This window comes from Cystoisospora suis (assembly GCF_002600585.1).
Source record: "Cystoisospora suis strain Wien I chromosome Unknown contig_262, whole genome shotgun sequence".
NCBI classification, from domain to species: Eukaryota; Apicomplexa; class Conoidasida; order Eucoccidiorida; family Sarcocystidae; genus Cystoisospora; species Cystoisospora suis.
The window spans coordinates 32,550-52,881 of record NW_027153064.1 but is presented as its reverse complement, the minus strand read 5'-3'; the positions used below and the strand labels follow the sequence as shown (position 1 = coordinate 52,881).

General features: G+C 52.7%; 1 protein-coding gene across 1 annotated transcript in view; it reads right to left on the bottom strand.

Moving 5' to 3' along the window:
- CSUI_000669 (acetyl-coa carboxylase acc2) overlaps positions 1-20,332 on the bottom strand; it is a gene marked incomplete at its 3' end in the record, with an annotated part of 34,840 nt that overhangs the window by 7,907 nt on the left and 6,601 nt on the right. Inside the window, exons 7-28 of the mRNA XM_068060900.1 lie at positions 19,955-20,104; positions 18,899-19,024; positions 18,304-18,390; positions 17,771-17,827; positions 17,134-17,249; positions 16,356-16,512; positions 15,265-15,597; positions 13,915-14,064; positions 13,045-13,447; positions 12,095-12,795; positions 11,257-11,425; positions 9,792-10,617; positions 8,816-9,377; positions 7,593-8,235; positions 7,148-7,248; positions 4,668-6,417; positions 3,746-4,113; positions 3,047-3,127; positions 2,097-2,168; positions 1,109-1,259; positions 658-743; positions 55-264 (exon numbers count right to left, since the gene is read on the bottom strand). Coding sequence (XP_067927119.1) covers positions 55-264; positions 658-743; positions 1,109-1,259; positions 2,097-2,168; positions 3,047-3,127; positions 3,746-4,113; positions 4,668-6,417; positions 7,148-7,248; positions 7,593-8,235; positions 8,816-9,377; positions 9,792-10,617; positions 11,257-11,425; positions 12,095-12,795; positions 13,045-13,447; positions 13,915-14,064; positions 15,265-15,597; positions 16,356-16,512; positions 17,134-17,249; positions 17,771-17,827; positions 18,304-18,390; positions 18,899-19,024; positions 19,955-20,104 — 7,299 coding nt within the window. The remainder of the gene's footprint in view (positions 1-54; positions 265-657; positions 744-1,108; positions 1,260-2,096; positions 2,169-3,046; positions 3,128-3,745; positions 4,114-4,667; positions 6,418-7,147; positions 7,249-7,592; positions 8,236-8,815; positions 9,378-9,791; positions 10,618-11,256; positions 11,426-12,094; positions 12,796-13,044; positions 13,448-13,914; positions 14,065-15,264; positions 15,598-16,355; positions 16,513-17,133; positions 17,250-17,770; positions 17,828-18,303; positions 18,391-18,898; positions 19,025-19,954; positions 20,105-20,332) is intronic.

The following is a 20,332-nucleotide window of genomic DNA, read 5'->3' as shown; positions in this document are numbered from 1 at the left end:
TCAACCCACTTACTACCTTTTGGCAAGTGCGTGGCTTGCGAGCAGAACACTGACCTTCCCTTCTACGGGATGCTGAACGGGTTCGGCGACAATCGACTCAGTTTGCATGAGAGTCTGGTAGTCTTTCTCCCGCACGTAAAGATACTTGAAGCCTCGACTGGGCTGGGATTCATCGATCCATTCAACTCGGAAAAGTTTCAGAACCTCGGTGGCCAGTCCCATGCGTGCCCCGCTATTCACTGCGATGTATACTCGGGGAATGCCCTGGGATGCACAAGACGAGTGAAACAGAGATATTCGTTTTCTCACACAGGCTGTCGACGTAGAAATGGCTGAGGAATGGGAGCTGACAATTCACCCAAGCTGACTGACGATAGCTAAGAACATACCCTTTCTGCCGCTCCGAACCGGGACCAGGACAGCGAAATGATGAGCGACCCAAGCCCCCGATTCGATGGCCGGTGGTAGCACCACAAGCACTTTGCAGGCAGTCACCTCCTATGTACGTACAGCGAAAGCACTTAGGTGCTCCTACGACTAATCGTTTTGCTTTTCAAAGTCTTGGGAGGCAATTACAAGTACAGCACAGTCTTCAAAGAAATCCTGGGGAAAAAGAAACCAGAGCGAGTTGAATCCCAAAGCTTCAGCGTGCCTCACCTCCTTTCGAGCAATTTCAGACGCCCGCTGGAATAGCAAGTCTTCAGTAACTCCGAATGTTCCCATCTGAAATGTCACATCGTTTCCTGTACACAACAACCACCGCAGTCGATCGTCCTTCGCATCACGTAAAGAGAAGCGCGCCTAACTTCACCTGGGGACTGCGCTAGTGCAGCTTCACCAGCTCAGTTGAAACGTGGCCACCGCAAGTGAATCCAGACCCCCTCACACGGGCGCACAGCCACACAACAGTCGAGTCTAGTCCAACATGGGAGTACGGAGCGTCACACGGTTGGAAGGCAAGAAGAAAGACACAACGTACATCTTTCACACTCATTCAAATGAACTACGGTGAGTGAAGCCGCAATAGACGTGGCCGAGCAGATGCTTTTTTGCATTGAAGAGTCTACTGACTCCAACACAGAAAGACTTTGAAATCCGAGGTTCTGACCGATAAGTATGATGCGACGTCCCTTTGGAAACTCCGGAGTGTACATGGTTACTCGCCAAGCCACCATCCCACACTCGTTGAGCCCTTTCTCGCGGTGAATTTCTTCAAGTTCCCCTTTACGATTCAGCCGCAATTCTGTGGCCTCGAACACCTGACAGGAGAAAACCAAGGAAGACCACTCTTTGACTCAAGTCAGCAGAAAGACATCCGACTGCACCGCTACAAAGAATCCCACGCGTTCCGTCGCCACTATCTGGGGAGGAACGGAAGTTGCCACCCAGTCAGAGTGTTACAGCTTGGGACCCGTCTGTCTCGATTATCACTGAAGAGTCCGCACCATAAACTATGTCTATATAGTGAAGGGATGCGTCGTCTGTACTTCAAGTTTGCGCTCCCGGAGTTCCAAGAGCGCGAACAGTCACAAATCCTCATGCAATTTTCAGTGTCTAGCCTGTCCAGGGAAAAAAAACCAGAAGCAGACCGGTTGAGTCTAGCCTTGCTAGCTTGCATCAGTCTTGCGTGGTTAACGCTTATGGCAGCCAGACACCGGTGACAATCTCTCACGCCTCAGACCAGCAATGCGCGGGGGGGTCAGAAAGAACTCCCGGCGAACACACGAGGGGTGTCCCCCGTAAGCCGAAGCAATCAAGAAAAGCCGGTTGTCTGACTGAAAGCTTTTCTTCAATGCTCAGGAAGAACAGACAGCCTGCTGAAGTCTATTCAAAAGAAGACGACTATACTTTGTCCCAGCATAAGAACCCGGAAACATACTAATGCCCCCCTAGTTCCCGGACTCCTCTGACGCCACAAAGCACGCCCGATTTTTCGAGAACCCACTACTCTCCTTCCCCTGAAGAAAAACCATCTCCGGAGTTCCAAAGAATCACTCCGCGTAAACACCTACATACATGCGAGTGGTTCACGAAGCATATATGCCAGATAACCTGGTATTTCGTGTGGTACCCAGCTAAGTGCTAGAATGACGCACCCGTTCAGGAAGGAAGGAATTTGCTGCGTTGGCATCACTGTGAGCTGCGCTTCCTCTTGACGGCGATCCCGTCTGCAAGAACAGCAAGCAGGTGAGCACAAGGCACAGAAGGGTACCCGTATCGGCCATGCCTGTCTTGCGGTAAGAAGTAGAGGGGAAAAACGCGCACGGCTCGACAAACGTTTGGCAGCTCGTCTACCATCACTACCTGTTAGCTGTGTTTCTAGAAGAAGTGGGTTTTTGCCGGATGTAGAGAGTCAAGGAAAACAAGGACTGCTCAATTTCACAAATGGATCTCAACCACCGCACGGCCCGCCAGGTCGGCAGCACCCCGAATACACAGAAGAAGACCCGCTGAACAGCGCAAGGGCGAGCCAATGGACGGCGATTGCGGCTGTGTTTCGCAGCACGCAGAGGATAGCCAGGACGCCACTTGTTGACATCTTTCTCTCGTACGACTGAGCTTTGACTATTCTACAAATCAACGTGCTCTACCGCTAATCTAAGTCGCTATTGGGGAATGAAGAACTGGACGCGCATTCAGAATGTTGGATGCTAGTACTATTTCATGCCTTCAAAACTCCTTGCCAGACACTGACTTCCTGTCATTCGGTGGCAGGCGGGTAAACCGCGTATGACGAGACGGGTAGGGATACGGCTGCAAAGAAACGGACTCGGACCGGGAATGAGACGCTGTACCTCCTTAATGCGTGAATACCAGAGTCAACTGCCGGCAAGGGTACCAACGTTTCTAGGAAAAATTCGGTTGACTCCGGAACCTTTCGTCTTCAACGGGGCAAAGACCCACATCAGGCTCGCCACTAGCATGCAGAGGACACCGACCGCCGAGACCGATGAACTGTGTTACACCTCTTGGAATCCGTGTCTGCTACAACTAGTCATCGCAGGGGTTTGCAATGCCCCTCGAAGGCGGGCGAGTGTTTACTGACGTTAGAGTCGACGAGGGCAGTCGGAAGAAAATACTTCGGACACGTCCGCCACTGTTTCCGAATAGCCTCCTCAAAGAGATCCTACGACAAAAGAGTCACACCAGCGGGACTGCGGTGGAATAATCCGATCCGCGAGAATGACCTTTGAGGGGTAACCCTCTCATACTATCAGGTCTGTATGCTGCGGCTGCATGACACGACTCCGAACTACTCCCTCGGGGTAGAGTCCGGTCGTGAAAGGGCTTACCTTCATACAGCTTCGTGTCTATAGACAACGGGTATTCATACGATCATCCGCAAGAGTCAGCGCTCTGTTCATTAATTCACGGGCACATATCGTATGTATATATATACGTCCACACACCCATACTGACAGACAGAAGCATCATTTTCACGTCCGCGTGCGCGACCGTCGCGCTAACCCCAGTGGGGAGTACCGTATCCGTGAGTGCACGTCAACAGCCGCGGCGGTGATTCGGCTCCTGAACTGAAACCGTCGCGGTCCATTCTACTGTCCGTATGTTCACGACAAGTCCGAGCGGAAATATAGAAAAGCAACGCGAAGAGAATGGTAACAGGCGCCGACTCTTGCCCGTAGAAAAGCTAAGAGCTGAGGAGCTGTTTGCATGCGGATTCTTCTTGTATGCTGTTTTCAAAGTGGAACCTCCTATCCGCGCAGAGGTCTGCATGACTCCTCACCAGAAAGTCGTATATGAAGACAGTGGAGACAGTGAAGGCTTGAGCACGTCGAACATCAAGCGCGCTTGGGAGCGGATGAGGAACGTTAACAGGGCGACCGTCAAAATCACTGTCGTCGCTGAGTTTGATGGAGGTGCGATGCCGTGACGCGTGAAGAGAGCACTCACGAAATGAGGAAAGGAACGGCTCAACGGAGCCACTGGTGCTGCTGCTACCGCTGATAGAAAGCGCACCACGACTATCGAGAGCAGAGAAAACTTGTTCTCCCGTTGTAGGGTTTGTGACTTCCAGGAACTTTCGCACTCGTAGAGACTGCCCGGTGGGATTGTCCACTACAAGTCGGATGGGGACGCAAGGACCTTCATTCGCTGGGGCACATGAAGGGAAAAAGGGACGGACAGTAAGGAAAAGCAGAAAGTATCTGTGTAAATACACTCGGATAACAGTTACTTGGCACGAGCATTGTGCCTACCCCAGATCTGTCATGTCAAAGCACATCGATTTTGTATGTTTTTGAACATACATTTGTATATACGTGTGAACCCAAGCTCTAAAGCTGGCTGCGGCACCGCCGCGAGAGTCTTCGGAGTGGTTACAGAAAAAAACCTGGTTGTGGTAGCTTTTCATACTGAGAAGCGTCCGACCTCTAACACGCCGTCTTGACGGGAAACTCAGTAGAGCTCAGTGGCACGGCAAGGCAGGAGAAATGCAGAAGCCTGTCGGCGAGACCCGGATAGAGATGCGAGAGTTGGCGAAAGAACAGAGGTCCCCTTGAGGCTCGATGGAGTGTCGGTTGTGTGCTATAGATCACTCCGGCAAAGAACCATAGCAGATACACAAATGGAGACCCGAAGACGAAATGAGAGGAGGGGACGAAAACGAAACACTGTAAAAGAAACTGTACGGGCTTGTGTTTTCTTACCGCAGATGCTTCTCTGCAGGTATCTAAATTCCACCTTCTTTACATTCATCTTAGCGAGTCTCCTCTCATACTGGCCCATCAGCTTTCTGGCAGCCGCCTCTAACACAGCAGGCCCAACTCGATGTACGGTGATCCCCCCAGAGTGGTAGTGGGTCCCGCTGGGCCTTCCTTCATGTCCATTTCCGTTTGAGAATAGAATCGAGGTTGACAGAAGCAAGTGGTTTCCTGCCATTGCGTCAACATCCCCGGACTTGCACGAGACCTCCAGTGCGTTCAAACCACAAACAAAATGCCTCTCCTGCTCGGAAAGAATACCTTCCAACTCATCGCCATCAACCCCGTCCTGTGTCCCGCCGGCACCCCTGCCTCGACAGGGCCCCGCTCCTTGGTTATACTGCCCCAGTCCAACAACTACGGTAACCAAGACACGCACAAAATACCGACTCCCCCCTCCAGCTCTCTGTCCCGGACCAGCACGGGCCGCTGCTCCTCCTCCCCCCCCCGAAGAACCCGCGACGCCACGAGTCGGTGGACCTGAGCCTCCACCAGCCACGCCCAGAACCGGTTTATCACGACTGACACTTCCGGAGCCAGCGGGCCTCGACAGCTTGGGGAGAGCTTTGTAGACATGTACATCAGGAATTGATGTCGGGATGAACCTTACAGTGAAATTAGGCAGGAAACGAGAAAGTTCCAGCAGCCCAAACTGTGCATGCGACGTATTCCGAATCAAATCCTCCTCTTCAAAATGTTTCGGCAAAGTAGACGAAGCTCGGCTTTTTTCTGAAAGACTCAAAGCACTGACACTATCTCCACCGCCACCTCCGCCACACGGCGCTGTCGCGCCACCGCATGCCGAACTACTGCCAGTCCCAGCTGTCCCGCCTTGTTCACTAGCTCGTCCCGCTTGTGAGCCCACGGCAGCCTCCGGGATAATAGAAGAAGTGCATTCTGCTAGAAGAGGGAGACTCTCATCAGTGAAGCTGCAACCCCGTTCTGTCGTCCTTACGGCAGTCTCGCCTCTTTGCAGTCCATGTTCCCTGTTCCTATCCTGGCACCTTTCTGGATGTCCACAAGAGTTGTGTGAAGGTTTGGCGTCGGCGTCTACTATGCGTGCCGAAGGATCGTCGTAAGAGGATACTGAGTGAGATACACCGTTGCTTAACGGGCCCTTTTGACACACGCCCTCGCTGACGTGACCGGTGGATGACAGTCCTAGCACGTTCTGCTGCTGTCTCGGGCCGGTAACACTGCGGGACGAAACCGGAGACGACGCGCGTGTCGGCACCGGGCTTGTGGTTCCGGGTGGGCTTGACGACAGACTTACTTTGCCCCCGACGTTAATGCCAGATGCAGGTAGTCTGTGAACGTTCCGGAAGTAAAAGTAGCGTGGGATCTCCGCGTCAACGGCTGTGTCGGAGCCATCGCCGTGTGACTCCTCAAACAAGCCTTTGCGCAGAAACCCGTTTATGGCACAGGGATAGGTTGGTCTAAAGCCTCCTTCTAACAAGGATCCCGTGACACTTGACGGCCCAGACGGCAAGGGCAAAGAAGGAAGCGAGAGCGGGTCAGTAGTGGGCTGTTGTGAGCAACACGAAGGTGACACGCACATGCTGGACTTGGGGAGATGTGACGGAGATGACAGAAGAACGACGACCACGAGATGGAGATTACAAATCTGCAACAAGGGTGCAGCTCCGTTCAACAGCTGACCAATCAAACCGCAGCAATGTGCCTCTTTGCCAGCAGTCTGTAAACAGTAGAGAAAGACTGACAGACAGGCCATACTTGAAGCTTATCGGAAAATTTTCACTAATTCACTACAGTTCCAATCACCTAGAGATTAGGCCGCACCTATCGCCCTCCGCTGAGCTGAACTAACTGAGCTCTTTTGCATCCTCCTCATACTGGTTTCAAGCGTCGTAGAGAGAGACAATCAGGGAAAAGAAATACCTGTCCAGCCTTGTCACCCGTTTTCAAGTAAGGCAGTTTACGCGACGGGCAGGTGGGGGTGGAGGGAAGAATGCAAAAGAAGAAGCCATTCAGCCGAGCCAGCAGGACAAACCAGAAAACAACGAGGTGTGGAGATCAAACAAGACCAAAGTATCGAGACACATGATAGGAGCACCTCAAACAGGTGGTTACGGCGAGCGGCACGGGGTACCACGAAGTGTCGTATAAAGAGTCTACAGAAATGGTGGAGCCCGCGAGGAAGGGGTGTTTCTATGCATTGAGACACACTTTGACGTTTCCGTACATGACGCTGATCAACATCGCAGTGGCTGACAGAAAGTCTCAGGATTCTCTACACGGTCAAGCAAAAAACAGCCGGAGAGGCGCCTCCTTCCACTATAACGAAAAAAAGGTTTTTTTTTTTACAGAGAGGTTTCATTCGTCAGAACCTTCAGTCGAACTCACACACGAAGTGCGCGCAAGCTCCTGCGTGTTGCGGGCTTCAATGCAAGGAAAGAGTTCCGTACCGTACTGGACATTCCATTGAGGTCAAGAACAAAAAGCATCAAGATTTTCCCATCGAGAGTCGGAGGAGGGGGGGGCATCGCTCTGGACAGATTTTTGTACTCTGAACGCGCAAAGAACATTCATATACATGTTCCTTTCTTCGGGCGGTGACACATTTATTTACGACAGTACTGTACGACAGCCACCCGAACAAAGCAGAAAGAATGAGTAAAACCTCGACACTCCGCGGCACAAGCAGCGGTGTGGTAGACTATACTCACTTGGTTACATCACAGTACTATCCCGCCGCGGGTGTACAACTTCCTGCCTACTGACCTGCGCCCAGGGTGCCCCTGACTCCGTTTTCAGTGCCGCCTTGTATATCCGTGCTAACTCGTCGTACCAGACACGTGTACTGCATGGTTCGCTGCCCAAGCGCTAAAACAAAAACACTCGCGTTCTTACCCCGTAGCCGATCAACAAACTCCGTTTCGAGGGCTTCGATGCCATCAAACACCATGGCGACGGTCTGCTGAGACCGGGCAATTCTGCCTGTCTCGTCGTTCTCTCCACCTCCGAAACATGTCAAGATATGTCTCAACCGGCTTCTACTGCCACGTCCTAAAGCCTCCCATGCCTCAGACTCGCCACTTAGGCTGCACTCATCTACAGCGAGCACGCTCGCAGAAAGCGTAGACATAAAATCCTCGGCGCTGCTCGGTCGTCCCGACCCAGCTGATGCCGCCGTTCGCCCTCTCGAACTCGCACAGTGAAGCAGAGACGCATTCGTGGGCAACGGACTTGAGGTATGTGAAGGGAGAGTATTCGCGGTGTCCACGTCAGTCACCACAGATTGACGAGAGGATGAGAGACCACCCGCCGCGACTGTTTCACCGTTGCTTCGGCTGAGGTCATTGAATATGCCGCCGGCACATTTACCCGCACTTGACCCGTATGACGCCAAATCAACGTTGGACGAGACTCGGCGGAAAAGCGAAGTAGCCAGCTCAGACGGCTTGCGAGTGAGAGTCTCTACCGGCGGAATGTCAGAACCGCAACCTGACGACGAGCTCATACATGAGGAGACAGAGCTAGCTGCAGAAACCACCTGTATGAAAAGGCATACAAGACGTTTTGGAGACCCGTGTCTGGAGACCCACACTAAGGAGCGTGCTAGTGGCAGTACCAGAAAGCAGAAAAATGTTTCTACAGACGAATCAGGTAGAACTGAAGATACGAACCTCTGGCAAACAACATACATTCGTGTGGAACCCCGGGGTACCTCAGCAAAGCCGGCCGATGTGCGGCTGCGAATGGGTCCCAGGACACGTCAACCAATTCGCTGAGCCGTCACTGGCTTTTCAATTGTTTGACTAAAAACCATCAAAGCAACAGGGAGACGAACAAGTGTCTTCGGTAATTTTGGAGGGCGCCAGCTCGTCCCACCTGAGAGCCTTCAAACTGTGGCAGCTTCCCTGAATGAATGGGCGTTGTATACCACAGAAACCATTGAAGCCTGACTGCGAAGGAGACTGTATTCGCTAACTGGAGAACACAAACGATGAATACTGTGTGGCTTGCGGATGCAGAAGACGACGACGTGCGACGAGATACGAGAAAGGCCGCCTCTTCTTCTCCCCAGCCGGAAACGTCAATCATCCACCCGAGTCATTAGTTTGATAGCTTACTGGTTTTTGTGGTAATTCCCCTAGAGGAACTTTCCCTGACCGATCCTCGGAACTTCTCGGTATCCGATCAGCTTCAGCGGCGGTCGTAGAACCCGTCGATGCTGACGATGGTGGCGGAGAAACGGGAACGGGAGGCTTAACTTTGTCTAGTGTTTCTGTTAAAAATTCTTGTGTAAGTACAGCGTGGTGAGTCCAGACTGCCAAGAGGGGACTCAGTCGTTGGACATACGTTTCTGCACCCGCCCACAAGCCTCTCCAATCACTGCAGTGCGGAAAGGCTCCGCAGTCCTCCAGTTCATTAAACGATCCCTGGGGAGAGGACTGCTGAGCGAAGGAGCATGAAGACGCGGGTGCAGCCGCTGAGACAGAGAGGCACAGAGGGGGAAACGATGACTGGCCAGGGGACCTCGGCGCTCCTCCCCCTGCATTCCGGATGGAGTCGGGTGTGGCCGACTCGGACCTGTTTGATTCAAACGCTTCGTGGAGTGCATAGGTTCCCTCCCAGATCTCCCCGGGAGTATGAATCCGCATCTCATGTAAGCCGTGCCGGCCATAGTGTCGGCTGAGAAAGGCAAAGTAGACAGCAGATGACGACGACATGGCAGAATGGAGAAGGCGTCACCTGCCCCATGAATAGCAGAACTCCAGCGAGTCAGCAGTCTCTTGTACACCCTCGGAGTCCAACAGTCCTCATGAAAAGATGACGAGTTTATAACGCGCTACACTCCACCATCTTTGGCTAGGCCCGACCCGTCAACCCCCGTTCTCACTCCATGAGCCCTATCAGGTTGCGTTTGCGATGCATCGCAAAACACCCTGCCATGTTTCCAGCTGTGATGCCGAGCCGGAAAACGGCTCCCACTGGAGCGAGAGAGTCACCGACCTCTTGTCTCGCGACAGCCCCGGTTGGACACGGGAACTCGCGTACCCATGCCTTCGGTTGCTGCGGATCGCCATCCTCTGCCATGGAACTCACCTAATATACAACTGAAGGGCTAGCTTTCTCAGCTCGTCGTGTGGATGTATAAACAAACACATGAGAGCAGTGTCCGGGCAGCGCTGGTAATCCCATAGGAGCTCGTCGAAGCACCCCAAGAACGCACCGCCCCCCGCCGTGGGACTTGCCCCGCTTCCGGAGAGGAGATAACCAGCTCGCTGCGGTCCAAGACATCCAACACTACCGACTGTCCCTTGACCTGCGGACCCGCCCGCAACGCCACTGGCTCCTGCACCTCCTCCTCCCGTGGAAAGCATCAACGGTCCCCTCGGGGAGCCCCCGAGGTTGACTACAGCTGCTGTAGCGGCAGCTGCCGCCGCTGCAGCAGCTGCCAGTCGACTTCTGCATGCACCGACGCTGTTCATACTGGGGGGGCCTCCCGAGACAACCCCACCAGCCCCTGTAGTATTGCTGTTTGGCACCGCAAAGTCCCCCCCAGCCGCCGCGCCAGCGACGACCGCGGCAGCAGAAGCAGCAGCGGCTGCTGCAGCTGCGGCTGACGCAGCCATAGCGGCCGCAGCTGCAGCTGTGGCAGCGGATCCCGGCGAGACGGAGGAGGCCAACGGTGTGGAGTGACCGGCAAGCTGGGAGATACGTTGGACAAGATGCTGGACTTGCTCAGCTAGGGGCTGCCTACGCTTAGCAAGCATCAGCTGTCTTGCTGGTAGGGAGACAGCAGCGTACTCCGGTGATCCCCCGCCCAAGGTAGACAGTCGCTGGAAACAATCGTGCAGATTTGGCAGGCTCTCCATGAAATGAGAGTAAGATCGCATGTACCGTTGGAGAAAGAGAGGAGATTGCCACACTGAAAAAGACACACGCCCGCAGACAACACATCGCGACGTGTCGAGCACAGCCGAGCATAAGGAACGACACAGCCGCTCATTATTTGTCTGCCTGCGATGCACGACACAAGCGTAAATTTGTCATTTCTCGGCCACACGTTCATCATCACAAAGACGCCTTATCGGCCTGTCGTATCCCATGCGATGCCCAGTAGCAGACAGAGCAACAAGTAGTCGACGTCGACAGGATATAATGAGAGGGAAACTGAAAATTTGAAGCGTTCCCACTGTACCAAAACCCAGGAAGACAAGCACTACACCTTCAACAGCTCTCCTTAGATTAAAGATGTACTAAAGACACACCGCCTGTTTTTTTTTACGTTGAGGATCCACTAGTAGAGACAATAGAACGCGCACCACACATACACTCACACACAAAAAGAGTCATCTTGGCTGGTGTATCACTAGAGAGTAGTCTCAAACGAATGCACTTTTCCTTGCTTGGCCAGCAGCTCAGCAGCAGGCTACTTTTTCTCCTGCAACGACATCACTCCGTTTCGTTTCTTGAAAAAGAGAGCGCCAGGTTGCATGCCACTTCTCAGCCTAACGTTCTGTAGACTGGTAAAGTGTAGAGAAAAGGCTTTGTAATCACTGCTCACCCGGACAGGTTCGGATGAATTCGAATACACGTGCAACAAGTCTGTTTTTCCTTTTCAAGGCCTGGTGACTTCTTTGCAGTGAGGCGAGAGCTGCCGCGTCCGCTTCCGTCCTCTTCATGGATATGATTTTGGCTGCGCTCTCCCGGCTATTCTCAAATAGTTCCTCTACCTGAAGTCCACGACACGAACAGCCGCTCACATGGACAAGAAACTCAGAGGTATGTGACGCCATCGCAACCAGGAACAATACGAGTACCTTTCTCCAAGAGCGCATCTCGTGACAGCTGCAAAGATACAGCTGCGGCAGACCCGCGTCCCGCTACGTGCAAATCCATTCCTGGGGGTACGGACAGGTACACCACAGAGACCACACTCACACGCATGAGTGCATACACCAGGTTTCCACGCAACCACATACTTGTCCCTACATGTGCTCCAAATACACACACATGCGAAGAGGCACGCATCCGAACAAACATGGACACACAGCCAGCACGGCGCAGCACACTCCTCTGCCCTTTCCCCCTCGCTGATCCTCGACACGTGTCACCGTGGCCTTAAGTAGTGGTCGTCGGAAGAGCCCCAACGTGTACCCGCAGTCTCACACTACCTCGGTCGTCCTCACATGTCAAGGGCCCGATAACATAACTTTACACCAGCCACCAGCAAACTCGAGTGCCCCAGCGTGCGAGATGAGTGCTTCGGGGAGATGTTCGTAGACCAAGAGATACCATAAAAGCGTAGATACGTGTGTGCGTGTACGCGTGTCCCTGCACAGCTAGAAGACCAGGACAAAGATGTCAGAGAAAGCAGAAAAGCTCACGATATGCCGTCTTACCTCCAGATACTTGCCGAGGAGAGAAGCGATATCATCTGCAGCGGCCATAATGAGGCCTCTCTCGTATTTTCGCAAGCACTCAAACAACGGCTGCAATTGTCCTCTCGTCACACAGACGCCAACGTACTCCGCGGCAGGCAAGAGAGCGACTTCGGCTGATGTATCCTGGCTACCCGAACCCGCCCCTCCGGCTTGCAGAGACAGCTGTGACTCGATAGCAGCAAAACACTCGCTCACAGGGAGTTCAAGAGCGAAAGGTGGGAAAAGCAGAAAACCGGGCGAAGACGACGACTTCAGTTTCTTAGAAGTCACTGTGGTTGTCCCCCCTATGCTCGGGTGGCGGAATGTAGAGCTTGGGAGCCCAGTACATATATTAGGTGACTGCTGTCCAGCTGATGTATGCGATGAAGCAAGCCCCTCGGAGGCGCACGTCTGCTGCTCCTCTTTCTCAAGCAAAAGCAGTGGACCATCGGAGACACCTCCTCCAAGTTCTTGTTTCCCGGCCGGAAATGAACGATCCGGTCCCCCTGCCGTGGCGCTGTCGTCGCCAGCTTCATCTAGAAAGGATGCCTGTGTCCGCGGACACCGGGGATGTTCTTTCTCACCCTTGTCTTCGATCCCGAAAGCTGCTACGACTCGAGTTTCAGCCTCACTCAGGATTCTTCGGAGGCGGGTCGTCAGCGGCTCGGGCATTTGAGAATCTGGTGAGACAGAAAACAAAGCCGAAGACGCAATCGGTAACTGTGACTGAACCTTACTCCAACAATCCCGCCTCCATATTGAGGCCACATAAGCAGGTGGCGTCACAGTACTGGCCGGCAGTGTACAGAATCTAACACATCCGCGTACGGATACGCCAATGTCCGAACCCACCTACATACCTGTGAAAACGGATGCAACCTCATTTTCCGGTTCGTCTGAGACACAGGATACAGTTCCAGATCCCTTACCAATCACGGCTAGCACTTCCTTCACTTCGCATACAGGCAGCATGGGGTTCAGTGTACACTCGAAGAACCGTGCAACGGCCTCGTCCTCGTCTTCTTGACGGAGTTGGTAACCGCGTAAAGCGTTGTAGAGCTGATCACGACAGGCGCGATAGGTAGGCAGAGGATTCAGGAGTCTCTGTATCCGCTTGTGCTCGTCTCGCTGTTGTTCCTGCTTCAGTAGCTTGTTTCTCCGGGTATCGTCAGGTGTCGTGCCATGTTGTGAGTCAGAATGCTCTTTGGAGGAAGAGAAAGAGGATGAAGGAGGGAATGTGCCCTCAAAGGGAGTTGCTTTCGTGACGACCACTCCAGGTGGCAGTTCGAGCGTGGCCAGCAGATCTCCTGCTTGAAATACCGCGCCTTCGGACTAAACAAACGACCACACAAATGCACTTCCGAGCTTCGCTGACACTCACGGTCAAAACAGAGACGGAGTGCAGAAGGATCGAAACGGCAGAAGGCATAAGGGATCGCAACTCACAGCCTCCGAAAGACGCTGACGCGTATCCAGACTATATCAGCCACATTCGTGTCATATGAAAAACACGCACGTCACTGCGGGCAAATGGTCGCTCACAGTGTCTGTCATAAAACTGTTCCCCCCTGTCGCTACACTTCCACGGAGTGTGCTCGTCAGCTGCTGGTCAGTGAAACGGTCGCCGCTAGGATCCAGGTTGTAGACACATACACCTACTCGGTCAAGCAGGATGGTGTCATCTAGAAGAGGAAGAAAACCTTCAGGCTTTGTTATCACATAGCCATCGAAAGAACAATCGACAAAACCATTGTATCAGTAAGACATGTAGGAAGAAAAGACCGGGGGGGGCCACCGACCATAGCGTGCATCAGCTTGCCCGTCTCCTCGACGTGAAGTTGCATGTACATCTTCATGATTTCGATTTCAGCGTACGACTGCCCTTTCACGACGTTCTGCTCGTTTGCTACCAACCACCGAACCAGCTTGCCGCTAACAGGAGGTCGGACCTGCGTCAGGACCAAAATAGAGCTGGCATTGTCTCGAATGGTGGGCCAAAGCCACACATCTGCGCCGGTGAGCAATCTCCCCGGATATGGAGGCGGTGGCGCTTTTTTTTTTTTTTTACGTGAACCGCATCAGCGTGAGAGAAAACGAGGTTGCTCAGAGAAGCGGCGGTCCTGACGCAGTAGTCTGTAGTACTGAACGTTGCCCAATTCATGAACAGGTGACCTCACGCTGCGCGCCGAATCCCGACGCCGAAGGCCGCTAGTGGGCTATCGTAAAAGAAAAACACGAAACCGTTTCAGCGGCTGGAACAGCACACCCCTGCACACTGAGCCCGGACCACGAAACGTCGGTGGCCGCACGTGGTCGTTGCACACTACTGACCTCCGTGATGTGGTTCGAAAAACAGCCGACCGTGCGAGAGAGCCATGAATCGTTGGCAACTCCGACCCCAGGGAAATTCGTCACATGCCGACTGGCGTAGTGTCGCAACACTCGGGCGTTCCCCTATTGTGAAGCGCGGATCACTAACAAACTGCACCCTGTCTAAAACTACGGGAGATCTCTCAAGAAGACAGGAAAACAGTGCTACACTGGAAAAAAGCAGAGCACATCATTCCCTCCAGACGGGGCAGCTCACGCTACCCCGGGGCCGTCATGAGGAGCTCGTGGAGACGAACAACCGTCAGAACAAGGAAATCACACGTGTTTGAACACCAAACTACAGTGGGTCGCACTGTGAAATACAGAGGAAAAGCATATACTTCGCACATTTCGCTCACTCAGCCAAAGATAGTCGACCTCCCCGAGGTGTGGAGACGCGCTGAAAGGCTGGAGGCCAGGGATCATCCCGGCGTCACACAATGTTCTTATCAACGCAGCCTCTTTTCAGCGAAGTGGAAGAAACTCGTTAACGAGGCTGTGGCACGCGAGCCTGTGGTTGTGCTAAGGTACTCCGATACTCGAAGTTTGACCTCAACTAACCGTCAGCAGAGTAGCATAACAGAGAATTATCATGCTTCCGCGAGAGACAGGCTGACACTGTGCGACTCACTTTCACGCGATCCATCAATCAGCCCGACGTAGTTAAACTATTCTGGATAGTGCGAGCGACTACCCCCACAACCAAGATTCAGAAGCATCTTCGCATCACTGCGTAGACGTAGATAAACAGAGAAGTATAGACACACATGCACCAGTACCTGTGTCGGGTCGCTTTCTTTCGTGAATGTGTATGTGACGCCATCGAAGCTAACTCGAAGTCCCGTGTTATCTTCCTTGTAGTAAACCTTCCGACTCTTCCCATCGACACCGCCCCTAACCAGGAAACCTCCATCGCGCTGCTCAGAGCCACTACCTCCAGCCCCCACAGAAACAATGCGTCGGATGTGTACAGTCGTGCTGCTGTTGTTCAAGCTTACGCACACCGTGCCTGGCCCGGCGTACGTACACTGCAGGGTAAACTTTGTCGAGCGATACACAAGCGTGCACTCATACGAGACAGAGATTGACGGAGGCAGCTGGCCTTGTTCAACCTGAAACAGTAAGAACACACAGAAGAACGCGGTCTGATACTGCAGCGCCCGTCGAGAAGAATGTCTTAGATCGGCATCTGAAAAGGGCGAAACAAGGTGACGTACTGACCATCTGGCTGAGTGGACACTGGACTTCACATAACTCACTACACATGCACCCTGAAGAGAGAGCTCGAAAGGCTGAGACAGATCGTGAAGTGAAACGGGTAAGGGGAACGACAAAACTTGGTGTTTAGTGTCTGGAAGACTGTGTGCCGCCCCGTACTCACTTGCACGCCTTAGAAGAGGGAGGAGGGACAAAACAGGTGGGCACTTGGCTACAACAGCACCATAACAAAGCAGCATACTACGACATGGAGACAAAACCACATGAACAGGAGCTATCTCCGGCACATCGCCGACCGTACTGAAGCTAAAGATAACGCCTGTACTGGTATTTCCAGGTTCTGATACACATCAAGAATTTGTTCGGGAAACGTCACTCTGAAGCCAACTCGGGTGCGAAAATAGTCGACAAAGAACACCGACGCGGTGTCAAACGTCATTTCAAGTAACACCAATGGAGTGTTGCTCTTTATGCCATCAACGAGAGTGAAACAGTAACTGAAGCAAATGTGTCAGACAAGGAATGTCAAGGAGAATTACAGAATGGATGATGGTGACCTGGAAGACAGACTGATGTTGAGAGCTGCTTGCAGCAACGCGCAGAGTACTGAGTGAAACACTGACTTGTATACAGACCGAGTGGGCACCCTTACTCGCTTAACAAACTCCTCCTCGCTTTCTCGGAAGTGTGTATACGACTCAAACACAGCGGCAAGAAGCACACCAAGTAGCAGCTTGGGTGAGACATCGTTACTGTCACTAGTAAAGTTCACTCGCTGCTCCAACCAAGTCGTATGCGTGTCGTTCTTGCTGCGGACACACGAACACAGTAAAAAAGATAGTAGGGCGCTCCCGGGGTCCCACGTTCGCGGTTACAACACACGTGGTAACATCTGCTGGGAGTACCCGGCATAAGAACGTCTCGTTTCTTAAGCCCAGCACGTGCCGCCAAGTACGTAAGCGTACGATTCGCAGAGCACTTTCGCATGAGGCATTGTATGCGAGACTACTTGAACACACGAACATACACTTCCCTAGGTCCTTCAAACCACGATCTGGACAGCCCACGTACAACAATCACTCCGGCACCCCAACACTCTGCCCAGCGATATCCCCCGTTTTCACGCAAAAACTCGGACTACTCAGAAAAAAACGGAAAAGGGGAGGCCGGGTGCCGAAGCATTCTCAGTTACCGCGGAGTATACTTTGTGCTTGGAATACACTTGACCTCAAGCAGGAAAGAAGTGCAGAGACCCAGAGAAAATGTGCCGAGTGACATGAGTTGGGAAGCCTGACCACAAGCAACAGTCTCGACGAGTCTGCTGCGTGTCCCCGGCAATGCCGCATTTGGTGAGCGGAGTTAGGAGAAACTATTGTAAAAGCAGGTCATGCACACTCGTCACGGGCCTGAGAACGAAGGGGGGAACATACATGAAGTCAGGGTGTTCCAGAATTTTAATGAGAGCTTCAACGTTTGTGCGCAGCTCGCCCCTAATCGTCATGTCTTTCAGTGCGAGAACCATGTGCTTGATAGCCTCCCTTCGATCCTACAAAAGAGAGACGACAAACGTAGGCATGCACTCCATGACCTCTAGCGACGAGCCCCCTGACCAAGCATCAACGATCTATGTCTTCACGGCCCTAGGACAAGCTCAGCAGTTTCAGGCCGTGACACTTCCGGCCACAACCAACTATGATTGTTGCTTTAGTAAGGTCACCAGAAAAAAAAGCCCACCACCTCCACGCCTTTGCTCAACGCCACAAGAACTATCGACAAGTACGCCACTTACACAATATACTGTATACGATAAAAAGGATATTCGCGTTAGTCTCGTATATAACATTAGGGAGACGGGGTACACCGACACCTGCCATAACAGCAGAGCGACCGCAAATCACCAGGCGACAAAGGGAAAGGCGTGAACATTTCCAACGGAAGCGAAGACTCCATCCGGTGCCTGTTCCTCTCCTGAACCAGCAGCGTCAGGTCTGAATCATAGTAGATGCCAGTGGAATAGAACCTTGTTCGTCGTAGAACGCAAAGTGACCGTAAAACTGACAAACATACTTTCCCTTGAGCAAAGAGATGGCCAAACTGGGCGTCGTTGAAAGGGTGGATATTGCCCTGCGCACATTACAGCAGACACACATCGCTGTCCATGGACGCGTTTCCCAAGCTAGCTAATCTAGTTTTGTCAAAGCTGGGAAGAAACAGGGACCGCCACGTGGCGCTGTACCCCATCGGTCGATAGCACACACATGTTGCCCTTGTGGTCTGACTCTTCGCCATGGGGAGATGCACACCCGGCTTTACAGAGAACCCGTGCCCTGAATCAGCGCTCATTCTTGTCCAAGTGGAACGAAGCCTGAGAAGCTCCGTTGTATGTGTCAACACCGGACATTTCACCTTCCAAGATTGTCTGATGTGGATTGTCGCCCCCGTTTCACACGAAAACATTATTCTGCCAAAGCCTCCGCATAGTTCGCTAGGAAAAAAGTAGACCTGCCCCCGCATGCCCGGGGTAACGACAAACAACATACTAAGCTGGCGCGGCATATACCCCTGTCAGTTAACCAATTAGAGAAAAACAGCAACAGTACCTTGCTGCCAATAGAGAAGTACCCCCACACGAAACGTGAGGGCCTGAAGGTCAGTTCGTGAACCAGACCAACGGTTGGCCGGAAGGACTGAAACCGCACACACCCGCACACACAAAGTCACGCACTGCCAAAAAGAGGCACTCATCGACACTACCATGTAAAAATCTGGCTTTTCCTAAGGCTGAGCAGCCTTTCGTCCCGTCCCGAACCTTTGGAGTGTCGTAGGCTTTACCAGCAAGGGAAAACCCCATACAACATCCATTTTTGGACAGACGGTGATGGTCGAAAACCACCACCGTCTGTCCAACCGCACCTGTATACGAAAGTAAGGGACCTCAGCACGACAGTACAGCTGCGGGTTAACAAAGTACTTTCTTCATGTTGTGACTCGGTATGCCCGAAAAGACGTGTGTGTACAGCATGCATAGAAGACAGCTCTCCAGACTGGACAATCACTACCACCGCGAGTGCACACGGGGGAGACCGGGGTGTTACAAGGCAAAGTGCTTGAGAGCAGTTACTTTGTCGCTGGCTGCAACGACAGAAGCGTGTCCCGGGCTGCCTTTGTCTCATGAGGATCTGAGGTCTTCCCTACCTCTTCCGCGTGCTCGGCTGTGATTCGCGAAGCGATGATGTGTTTGTGCGGCAAAGTCTGCGAGGCTGAGTTGTTCAAGTACGCCTTGATATCTGGAATGTTGTCGATCTTGATTCCCATAGAAACCTGAAGACATGGGGAGGGGCCCGGTGAACATTGTTGTCGAAGTGGACAGAAGACACAAAAGAAGTCACCACTCGTACAATGTGACTGGGTATATTGATTGAAAGGCGATGTGATGGACGGAGGGCTCGGAAAACAGGAACCGACAAGAGTAGCATTAACCTGGACCGATGACCGCCCGTGTGGATGGGTATATCGTTTGTTACCCTATTGCTGAAATTGACAGGGAATCTAAGTGAATTCATTTTCTTTCAGTAACCTCTGCCACCAATCGGGGGCTCGGATCTGATCAACGATGGGCCGCTTAGTCTGCGTAGCGTGACGATCCATGCTGGCCTCTTGGGAAGGACAGAAGGGAGAAGTACCAGAGGGACTCAGGCAGGCTGTGTCCTCAACAAACGCAGCAAACGTTTCTACAAGTAAAAAGGTGCAGGCCGACAGCGTAGCCTCATAACTTGTTGTGAGAAGTGTCTTCGGCGCAGCTGCATTGAGAAACGGGTAAGATGAGAAAAAAGCCTGTCGGGACAGAGCTAAACGGCTGTGATGGATGATATGCAGAAGGGGCGCAGCATACGGGCGGTTCGTATGACAGACAGTGGCCTGACAAACCAGGTGTATAATGTCCAACAACCGTTTGTTACCGCCTGCTGAATAGACGTGTAGGCACGCTAAAGCCAACAGTCTTGAATTGGAGTACAAAAGGCTTAACCCGGGAACCCACAATGATCCGGAGCTCGGCTGAAGCTGCTGGGCATTTGCCTAAGTGTTCTAATGCGGAGGGTACGACTGGTGGACAGCCCTTAGAGAAGCACGTGCTCATGACGGGGGGAATGCATACAACGGTCACTTTTTCTGAGGTGAACCGGCAGGGCCCACGTGAACCGAAGAACGCGGGTACGATTGGTCTATTACTCCTGCGATTCTTGTCACTACCTGAAGCTGAGCTGCAGGGAGATTGAAATCCCCGACACACTCGGTTACAACGTGTTCAACTTGAAGCCTCGCGTTGACTTCTAGAAAGAAAAACTCATGCGTTTTTGGATCATATAAGAACTCGCAAGTGCCCGCGTTTTCATAGCCAACCTGCACACATATTTCAAATCGAACGAGACTCATCAGCGAAAGACCATGCTGTCTGAGTCGTAAATCATACACGAACTCCTGGAAACAAAGCCCCCCTGTCTGTCGAAGTATCAAACGACATCAACTGGCTCATAAAGTAACATCCATGCTGTGCAGCCCGATTGCGGGGCGGCTCCGCCGATGCGTCCACATCTCAGCCCTGCTCCAATTCCGCAGCACACTTGTCCA